Source organism: Montipora capricornis, chromosome 13 (genome assembly GCF_036669925.1).
Source record: "Montipora capricornis isolate CH-2021 chromosome 13, ASM3666992v2, whole genome shotgun sequence".
NCBI lineage: Eukaryota > Metazoa > Cnidaria > Anthozoa > Scleractinia > Acroporidae > Montipora > Montipora capricornis.
In genome coordinates this window covers 33,717,706-33,728,701 of record NC_090895.1, presented here as the reverse complement: position 1 = coordinate 33,728,701, position 10,996 = coordinate 33,717,706, and the positions used below count along the sequence as shown (strand labels likewise).

General features: G+C 35.1%; 1 protein-coding gene across 2 annotated transcripts in view; it reads left to right on the top strand.

Annotated features, from left to right (window-relative positions):
- LOC138030064 (disks large homolog 2-like) overlaps positions 1-10,996 on the top strand; it is a 28,965-nt gene that overhangs the window by 628 nt on the left and 17,341 nt on the right. The window contains exons 3-10 of one of the 2 annotated variants that reach the window (XM_068877917.1): positions 86-228; positions 3,631-3,711; positions 5,542-5,583; positions 7,182-7,238; positions 7,492-7,616; positions 7,722-7,824; positions 8,656-8,734; positions 10,553-10,689. In XM_068877917.1, coding sequence (XP_068734018.1) covers positions 86-228; positions 3,631-3,711; positions 5,542-5,583; positions 7,182-7,238; positions 7,492-7,616; positions 7,722-7,824; positions 8,656-8,734; positions 10,553-10,689 — 767 coding nt within the window. Of the gene's footprint in view, positions 1-85; positions 229-3,630; positions 3,712-5,249; positions 5,438-5,541; positions 5,584-7,181; positions 7,239-7,491; positions 7,617-7,721; positions 7,825-8,655; positions 8,735-10,552; positions 10,690-10,996 lie in introns of those variants that run through there. The other variant, XM_068877918.1, reaches the window with a different exon arrangement.

Below are 10,996 nucleotides of genomic sequence, written 5' to 3'. Positions count from 1 at the left end.
AATGTTATGCGTTTGCAATATTTTTGAAGGCCCCTCGCTGTTATGTTATCAAGGAAAATGAGTTTATGTGGTCATTATAATTCAGATATACAAGAGTTTTACGAAACCACATTATTGGACGACTCGAAAACAACTGAGCAAAAAGTTGTGGAAACAGACGAAGCTGTACAGAGATGGGAAAGTAGTCCACCGGCAGAATCTCCGCCGAGCTATCCCGATTACAGCAAGGTATGCTATGAGCGCTGTTGTGATGACTTAAATATGGCAAAGATTGTATTGGTCGTTATATTTTTAAGGAAGTGATCGAATAATATCAAATTTTTCGGTTTGAGGTTTTGAAGCAGGTATAAGTGACATCCTGAAGTAGATGTGGTCATCTATTATAGCATATTAACAAACCATTGTAGCTTTTATGTTGTCATGACTTTATCCGATGTTTGCAAGGTGTTCATGAGTTTCGTGGACGAAATTTTCGTAATTTTGTTTGTTAGTATACAGCTTGTACGTTGTTTGTAAAACGTAATTTCACGCAGGAAACAGGGGCTCAGAAAAATGGTTATTTTTTTCTAATCGTGGCATGTTGCTTCTCTTCACATTCTTCAAAAATAATATTATTGTTATCGACAAATTTTGAACAAACCGTTCATATCCATGTCTGTTAATTAAAATAAATATACTGTTTCTTCACATACTGAAAATTATCAAAGGCTACTTCTTTCTTGCAACGATTGTTAAACCGGCATTTTTCAAGGCATAAATATTGTTTTGCAATGTAAACGTATCTTTTTGAGCGACCTATGTTTTTTTTTTATTATCTTTTCAATTTAGCATTATTTTTAAATTATTGAAAAATGATTTTTAAATCTCAACTGGACATCTGTTTTAATAAAGGAAGAAGTCTTTTTTTTAATTGCATGCCTGGTGGTTTCCTGTTTTCTTTTAATTTATTTTGCATTTAGTTTACAATATTTCATCTTTTTACACCATTTATTTGAAATATTTTTTCTAAAAAGTCTATTTTCTCACAGGCTGATATTAATTAAAATGCCTTCGGTAAAATTTCAGAATATTAAAGGTAGAAAATGTAGGTATTGTCTTGCAATGGCAGCAAATTTAACGCACAGTGTTAAAAAGGGGTTCAATTAACTATAATAAATTATCATATTATTGTGTTTAATTGTTCTAGGCAAACATGGTAATCAAGTTGAAGGTCTTGTGTTGTGTTTGTCAAGACTGTCATTCCTATCCATTTTCTTCTTGCTTTGTTAAGAAAGGGTCATTTATTGCTGTTTATGTTCAACACACAAATTAAAAATCCAAGGCATCATTTTATAGTGATGGCAGCACAAAGTTTTGGATGAAAAACAAAAAAAAATCCCATTCTTACATGTATTTGGCTGCAGGTGAAGAAGAAAGAATGTACCGTAGTTAAAATGAGAAGAGTGTGTTGTACATGTCATTAAAAACCAGATGTAAGAATGTATTTCCTATCATGATAACTTGTGTCACAATTTGCTTTTCAAAAATTATTGCACCAAAACTTATTTTTAGGCCTGGGTTTAGTGAAGTTTGACCTTCAGTATTACCCTTTTTCCCCTGAAGGGTTCTTCATTGATAACGGTAATGGTAATGAATTTATATAGTGCATTTTCTATTAATATATTCAAATGCACTTTACAAGCAAGGGATCTATGGGTGAGATCGGACATCAGCATAAATTATATAGGTGCTGCTGGCAGCCGCTATTAGTCCATTAGCGATCTCACCCAGCACATGAATGAATGAAATGAGGCCTGACCTCAACACTGGGAGCTCCATGCCCTACTCTTTACGAATATTGTGTGGGTTCTTTTATGTCCCACTGGGTTGTGAACATTGAAGGGTTGTGAGACGGGGCCTGCAGTTTATAGTCCTTATCCGATGTAATTACAAAGGCAGCACTTTCTCCTCAGTTATTTTAAGACCCTGAGTGTTGGTCCGGCCGGAGTCTAACTCACGACCTCCCACATGACAGCCCGATGGTCAACCAACTGAGCCACCGGTGTGCTCGTAAGACAGTGGAACACATACGTGTTAAAGGGAATATAATGAGCGTCTTTCATATAACGTGCAATGCATTTTGTTTTCCCCACAAAATTTTGCATAAACTGTTGTCAACTTTTTCCAAGTGCATTTGAAAACAATAGTTTATGCAAAGTTTTGTGGGGAAAGCAAAATGCATTGTGGAATTTGAAAGTAGCTGATTATTATGTTTTGAGAAGACAGCTGTTATCAACCGTTTTTTCCCCTAGGGGTACCCCTTTGATGACCACAGTCTATTGGTGGCCTTCTTAAAAAGCATAAGGTTTAAGTGGTTCAAAAATCTAATCCTAAGGAAATAATGCAGTGTTCCAAATAAGATTTTAAGGCAGGGTGCAAATAGGGAATTCCAACGGGTCAATTCCCACTGATCCCACCAGATTATTATAAATTTTCCATTAATTTCTTGGGTCATGCAGCTGATCTTGTCGGGTTTTTGACCCGAGACCCGTCCCCTATCTGGAACACTGATAATGGTGTTAATACACCTAGTTCTTTTAATTATATTAATGTTGCAGCCTTATTATAAGTGTGAATGAGTCTTATCTTGCACTTATTTTGCAATGTGTTCATAAGTACATGTATAATTATGTGTTCATACACAAACCTGTAAGTATAAAAAACAGTTTTATTGTTCCCTTGAGAACTTAAAACCTCTTGGGGCAGAGTAGAGAACTCACCACATAGGTGGGAGGCAACAGCTCTCACCACCACACCATCCCTGTTCCCTGTAAATGCAAAATAAAAATTGCAAAATGATCTAGACTAAATATTCGCTAGTTTCTGTCCAGTTAACATTGAATGCACTTGTACCATTGAAGAACAGATCCAGTGGTAATTTCAAGCAATTTCAGCCAACTCCCCTACAGCTACTGCCAGTATAAATTAAGGTCACTGTGCTTTAATTTTTTTCCGATAGTTTGTATAGGTAATCACATGAGGCCGAGTACTATTAAGGATTAATTGCACGAGTGTTTTGGAAATTTTCCAAAACACAAGTGCAATTAATCCTTAATAGTATGAGGACTCATGCGATTACTTGTTTATCAATAAAGGGCAAAATTACTCTTGACTACCAAAAATGCCCTTGATTACCAAAAATGCCCTCGATTAAGAAAAAATGCCCTCTGTCTCAGCCAATCAGCGCTCAGTAATTTTGCCCTTTATTGATAAAATATCAAACTACTGTTACAGTAGCTCTATTTGTTCATTACTGTTTTACTTTGAACTATGATAACAATAATATAATTATGTTGTCATCTGCAGTAGATGGCCAACTATTGAACGAGCACATCTCTGTTCAACAGTTTCCTTGATATCTTACAAGTGACTCCTCATGTACCATTTGTTCTTTCTTTCCATTTATGATAACATCAAATTCAGTAAGAAAAGTTACATAATTTGTACAGAAAATAGAAAAGAAGAATAACTTTATTCAAAGAACATTATGGTAGATTTAATCTGTTGTGTTTTGTTTTGATGTGGTTTAATTGTTTATTGCATGTTAATGATAAACAAAGAGCTGAAGGAAAAGTTTTTTTTTTTTCCTAGAGTGGCTTAAATGGAGAAACCAGTCCTCCACCCATAATCACTCCAAGCATATCACAGAGTGTTCAACAAGAGAGCTTTCAGGTTGGTGACTTGTTTATTTTACCATTCACATACCCATTCATTCAGCTATCTCTTTTGTTGGTTTAAAATAAAAAGGATACAAATATTAAGTAATTATGTCCATAAAAAACTTCGTAACTGAACGAAAATAAATATTTGCTTCCAAAATCTGAGTACTGTTCACAGGCTATAAAGTCAAGGCAGTGTTTTTGAAAGGGGCAAAACAACTTGCTTTATGTATGGAAAGTCAGCAGTCTCGCATTGCAATAATAGGCCATTTCCGAGTTCATGTCTACCTCATTTTCAGAGCGAGTCTAAGTGAAAAGTTTTTATGATAGTAATTAGTTCTACTTTACATATGAATGAAAACTAATTTCATAAGAAAAACGTCGCACTTAGACTCACTTTGAAGAGGAAGCAGACATAAACTCAGAAGTGGCCTAACTTGCATACCGGTACTTAATAAATTATTATTATTATTCTTGTGTCATTCCTGCTCCTTTTTAGAAAACAAGTTTTCACAATGGCAAGTTTTAATGCAGGTTGAAGTACATTTAATTCTATCAAAGACCACCCTGTTTATGTCAAGGAAATACGTTCTGAGACTTATTAAGTCTCATAAGTCATTAAGAATAGCGGTTTTGTAAATTAACATGGTTAGATCTCACACAAAGAGCATTAACTGTTCATTTTTGACAAAATCCAGTTCACCTTAATTATTATTGAAGGTGATTGCATGACTAGTTTTCCTAGCATGTTCATCAATGCCAAATACAAGGGAACACAATCAGTTGATGCAATCACGTACATGTAGAACCTTAGATTGGGTCGATGTAAACACTTCCAAATGGCAAGTTGTTCTCAATACATTTCCAAGCTCATGGAGCCCAATTGATTTTAACCGGCAATCATGTAAATGCCACACTTATACACCAGTAGCACAGGCTGATGCCTTTTTTGTATGGGGTGTCAGTCATATCAATCGTTGATTTTGATGATAAAAAACTAAAAAATCAATATTTCACTCATTGACTCGCTCCTTTGGTGCCCTAGGGTTTACAAGTAAAATAGTCTGGTATTAGATTAAAATCAGTTGAGTATCACTCCCAGATGTCAATGTGTTAACACTTGAAGATCTGCACTCTTTTGAGTTAGACATACCTTTGATTCAAAAATCTTTCCAGTCATGGATATTGTTTATTGATAGTAGAATTAACATAATTCATTGTGTAGGTGATATCCTTTTTTTATTTTTTTTTCATCCTGTAATTTGTTTTATGAAAGGTCAAAGTACCCTGATGTAATGGTAGATGATGTGAAAGGGGACATTTATTGGGTGCAAAGATCATCATTTTGTATATCTGTCATCGGTTTGCATTTTATTATTTCACAAGTCAATGGGATATTGTGATTTTCTGACAAGGGCATTTCTCAATTATTTTTGCCTTGAAGTTTGAATCATTCTTTTAGCTTGAATATGAATATTGCCCTAATTATATATTCAGTATATTATTGTTTTAGGTGATTGATTTGTCCGAACTTGCATAGTAATCAGCTTTTTAGCATGCATAGTTCTTGCCACTTAGTAATGCTGACAGTTTGTCAGCTGTGTGATCTAATTCTATGATCATGTCTATCCCATGGCTTCCTTGACAAACAAAATGTTCAGAAAAAAGAATTTAAGCTATAAATCGTTTTAAACTACAACATGAAGAATTTGTGGAGGGCATGCACAAATTTTGGTTGGGTAATGAAGCACATTCACTGAACTGTATCAACACAGTCATCTCAGACAAGCTGTGGTGTTCTTCCCTTTAATTAGCGTATTTTTGTTTTTGTTTATCTCTTCAGAGCAAATCAACATCAGAACCAACACATGTTGATGGCATTTTGGTAAGTTCAAACTAAAAAGTAAGAAAATGTTTAAAATATTGACAATTTCCCTTCAATGACACATATTATTAATAGCAAAGACATGGAGTATTGTCCTGTTGGAAGGAATTTTGCTTTATGTATTTTAAGATAAGTGGAATTTTGTCTTTATAATCTTTCCTTTCCTTCCCTTCCCAAATTTTTGCTGTTTTACGCAATAAATACAACTGTACTGGAACTGTACTGTTAGATTTGCAGTGAAATTTATCAACCGTGCCATGCAAATTTAAGGTGTTAATTGCTTCTGTCCACATCTTGGTCTATTTGCTTTTTGTATTTTTTAACTATCGAAGAGTTTGAAAATATTTATTTTGTTGCAGCAAGATCCAAATAAAAGCTAAGTTAAATCTATTTGGTGTCTGGTTGAAAATGGCTACTTGGAAGAGGAAAATGATTAGTGTGTTTGATAAAAATGACTAAATGCCTAAGTTCCTCTTTAAACTTCTTTGAATTGTGAAATGGAGTTTATTGTTCAGAAATAATTATTATCTTAACCACTATAGACATTTGATTAAATCAAAATCTTAACCAGGTGTTTTTTTTTTGTATCTATGCCCACTCTAGATCTGTTTTCATTTATCAATGAGTCAATGATTTATGGTTTTTGTTGGATGAAGTAATATTTTCCATATACTGAAGAAATATGTGGATCTAAAATAGCATCCCAAACTTCATTTAAATCATAAGATACTGTCTTTTGATGTTAGATGCGAAGAAAGCTTCTACTGGTGTTGTAATCATCAGTAATTTTTGTTTAAACAGCCACAGTCAAAAGTGAAAAAATATTCACAATTTTACAATGTATTTGAGTCTACAGTTTGTTTGCTTTCAATAACTTCTTTAAATACTTGTGGCAGACAGCTATGCCTTCAAGTAATGTTCACAATACAAGTGGCAGTGTGTAAGGCTATTCAGAAACTTGAGACAAAACTAGTTTTGAAATTTAAGAAAATCAAATATTATGGTAGAACTGCCAAGGACTCATCTGGACTTGGAAAGCATCTTCTGTCTTCCAAGAATTTTAGTGCTGACATTTCAGTGTGGGAGATTTTTCTTGCTTAGCAGAACATGCATGATCACTGTTTTGATCATATACAGCAAGTTCAATATGAAGTCAATTTGCATAAATTCTTTTTAGAAAGCCAAGATTCAGTCATGAAACTCAAAATAACACTTAAAAGGCTTTTCATCTCACCAAGTCCATTGTCACTTGTGTCTTGAAACATCACAAGATTTAATGCTAAAAGCCATCTGCTATTAAGACCAGAAAAAGGGTTAGGATATTTTAACTGTGTATATTTCTCGGTCAAATGATGTGAAGTTGACAAGAAGGTAAGGGGACACTTCATGACAGTCAGCATGCAGGATTTATATCTTTTCATCTGGGACTTGCAGACAGCTCAATATAACATGTCCATCATTGAATTATAAAAATAAGAGCATTTGGAAGGAATGTCAAGGCAATTTGGTATTAGGTCACCATTTCAAATTTATGTCAGTCAATGTGTAATAAACATCATTTTATGTAATTTCCTACACTACTGTTTTATGTTAAATAGGAAAATGGCTTAGAAGAGTCCCCTGATTATCAATATGTTGACATTGTTTTGGAAAGGGTAAGTTACAAAAGGCTCTGTCCTGTATTGTGTGGTTCCAGAAAAAGTTGACACCCCTTCTGTTGAGGGTATTCCGAGTTGAACCTTCTGATATTGTTGTCTGACAGCTAGCTATCTACTGCACTGTTGCTCCTGCTTTTCAAACACAAACCTTCAGCCAGCACTCACCATTCTTCAGTGTACAACATTGTTATTTCTTTTCAAGATTGGCACTGTGACTGAGCTTACTGCTGTTGTGTCATAATGTTACTAGGGTACCACTGGGCTTGGCTTCAGTATTGGTGGGGGAACAGACAATCCTCACATGGACGATGACTATGGAATTTACATCACCAGAATAATCAAAGGAGGGGCTGCTGCTGAGGATGGCAGGCTCAAGTAAAACATTTATAATTTTCAACCTGTTGAATTTTTCTTATGTGCAGCTGTTGCGACCAGGGTGGATGATCAGTCACAAGTTGTATGTGCCTTTTTTTTCATCAGTGTTGGAGACTGCATTGTTGCTGTGAATGATTCATCCACTGTAAATGTAACTCATCAACAAGCAGTGGAAGCTTTGAAGGCTGCTGGAGGCGTTGTGACACTGGTAATAATGTTGATTTGCGATTTGATTTGCCAGATATTGTTTGAAGCCAACCAAACCAACACTGTTCATATCTATAGTGCTGCATTGTGTTGCAGCCTGCAATACTTGTGTGTAAAGAAACCACTGGAAATGGCCAATGATCGAAGGAATGGAGTTGTGCATGTAACATTGCAGCTAAATTACGCTATAATTACACTATCTTCAGATTGAGAAAAAATTCATGGCGAGAAACAAAATAATTTTGTAATTTCTTTATTTATTTTAGCAACAGCTAACCCTTTTATTTAGAAAGAGCGAAGGTTAAAACCAGGACTTCTCCAGATATTTTAGTTGCAAAGGGAAGAAATTCATCTGCAAATGCGACTGTATTGGTCACAATTTCGAGCCCTGATAGTTGACATACAGTACCGCTCAGAGATAAGCAAACCACCAAATGCGTTTCAAACTAGTCTTCAACTAGTTTTTGTTTGACTTTCAACGCAAACGCGTTGACCAAAGTCATTAACTTTCTGAAGTATTTGCATCACAAAAGGTTCAATGATGCATTTGAAAAGTAATGTCACAAAATAAAGCACAGTCTCGTTGTCTGGCTATGCAAAGTTCAGGTTGCGGCCTATTAAAAACAAAAAGGTGCATGTTTTACAAAATAACATTAATGTGCTTGTCTGTTGATTTGAGTCCTGTAAGCTTTTATTTTCTCAGGCATGTTTGGAACTAGATGCATCTAACAACTGATTGCTTGTTTTTAGCTCAATATTCTCACTCGAACATCAAAGTACATTAGGTATATCCCTAGTTGATACTTATTTTTGTTTGTGTTTGGTCCTACAGACCTTAAAAAGAGTTAAACCCAAACCCCTCTCCAGAGAGCAACAAACAGAAGAAATAGTACTTACAAAAGGGACAAAAGGTAAGAATCTACAAATCTCAAAAGCTTTGGTTTGTGTGCACTGGTTGTCCTTTGTTGGAGTACCATTGTCAGCTTTTGTCAAATTTTGAGGCTCTTTCTCAAACCACAAAACCAGGGCCAATTGTCTGTGGTCTTTGACTCTATTACAGGCCACCCTTATGGCTTTATTTGGTTTAATTATTAATTTTAGTCTGTTGTAGTTTAATCAAAGGCCATTAATTTGTATTTTAGTATAAACACACAGGTGATTATACAAAATTGCATGCTCTCATTGGTTCGCTATCTCGGATTATCAGCCGATAATCACCTTGACGGACAAAATGGCTGCCAATAGTCGTTTTGCCACTGTAAGTGAAGATGATTTTAGCGTTGAAATGTTTTTTTTCTCTTTTTTGAAATAATCACCTGTGTATTTATACTAAAACAATTATTCGCCTCAGGCTCAGTGATTATCGGTGAATATTCACCTTGACTTTGTCTCAGTGAATATTCACCGATAATCACTTCGCCTTCGGCGAATAATTGTTAAATAAATACTCTAAGCACAATGTGTGGTGTTTGATAGTTAAATAGATTTTTAACCTATTGTCTCCTAAACTGCCCCCATTGACGAGTAAAATCATGTGCATTAGAGTAAAATCTATTATCAACCTCGGTTAATGCATTTCTCATGCTCTGATTGGTTCACTCAATCTAGGTTATCAGCTCATATACCTTAGTTTAACCTTATATGGCAATTGATTGTGCTTTGCTAAGGTAAATTTTTTTTTGCCAGAAAGCGAAATTTCTCTCTGAAAAAAGCAAAAAAAAAAACTTTTTGTTGAAAGTTTGGATCAATTCCGACGTTTAAAAGTACGTGAAAAAGGAAAGAAATGTTTTTGTGATGAGCCTGCATCTGCCTGACCACAAGGTATTTAACACAACATGGCATCTTCCTCAAGTTTTCAATTTCACTCGGATTTTCTCTGACTCTTTTTGCACTTGTATTTCGTACTTCCAAACTTTTGGAGTTTAAGGAATTAATAAAACAATTATTCCATTCACGCCAATTGGATATGAGAGTGGTTATAGCCAACTCGACGCAACGCGCCTCGTTGGCTATTTACCATCTCACATCCAACGCGTGCTCATGGAATAATTTGTTGATTAAGTCTCCCTCCTAGGAGTCATTGGGTTAATTGTTTAAGCATTGACAGCGATTTAAAGGGGCAGTGTCATGCTATTTTAGTCAAGCTTCAAAACACGAAAAGACGTCCTTGCGTCAATGGAAACTGAAAAATAATGCTTTAGTTTTGTTGGCAATGAAACATTCAAGCGCACTGAAGGTGTTCTTTGTTGTTTGCAACCAAGGATGGAGAGGATGGAAATGGATTAAAACTTGAAAAAACTGGCCAATTTTCTCAAGTTTGTAGACACTGTCTTCAGAAAGACACCAAAAATTAAATATGAATAGCTTTTTGTTCCATAAATATATTCCATGTCTTGTCAGTGCATTGTCAGGAATGTTGTATGTGTGAGCTAAACTACAAATTTGTATTTTTACCTATTTTTGACCCAAAAACAGCAAATTTAGCAAGGCAGTTCCCCTAGCAAAACCATGGAATAATAAAGAAATCCTGGATTGTATTAAAAAACATCACCTGTGGTCATTTGTCTCAACTGAAATAAGGAGTGTTTTGATAAAGAAATACTGATTCAGTCCCTAGAGTATAACTTGAATTAACTGTATCATTGTAGCATGCAACATGGCTGCTGTGTTGAATTCCAGAAATGATGGAAGCTAATGGTTCATCATTGGCCCTATTCCTTTCTCTGCAGGTCTTGGCTTTAGTATTGCAGGTGGCAAGGGGAACCAACACGTCCCCAATGATGATGGCATTTACATTACTAAGATCATCGATGGTGGGGCAGCACAGCAAGATGGAAGGTTACAAGTTGGAGATAAAATTGTCAGAGTGAGTATCATGATGCTTTGGTAAAATAAGTATTATTTTGATTCATATAGATCTGCAGATTTACATGTCTAAGAACCCTCTTCCACTTCTTATAAAAAAAAACAATTGGAATGGTTTAGATTTGTTTCCAATAATCTCTGTTACTTCCCTGAGGCAATTCAGTGTCATCTGTTTGCCAACAAGGGGTAATTTTTCAAAATGATTTAAAACTTGGTGAAATCAAAGAGAGAGAGAGAAAAAATAGTAATTAGTGGTCCCTCAGTTGTTCATTTCTCTTCTCTGTTGTGGAAATTCTATAGAAATATGG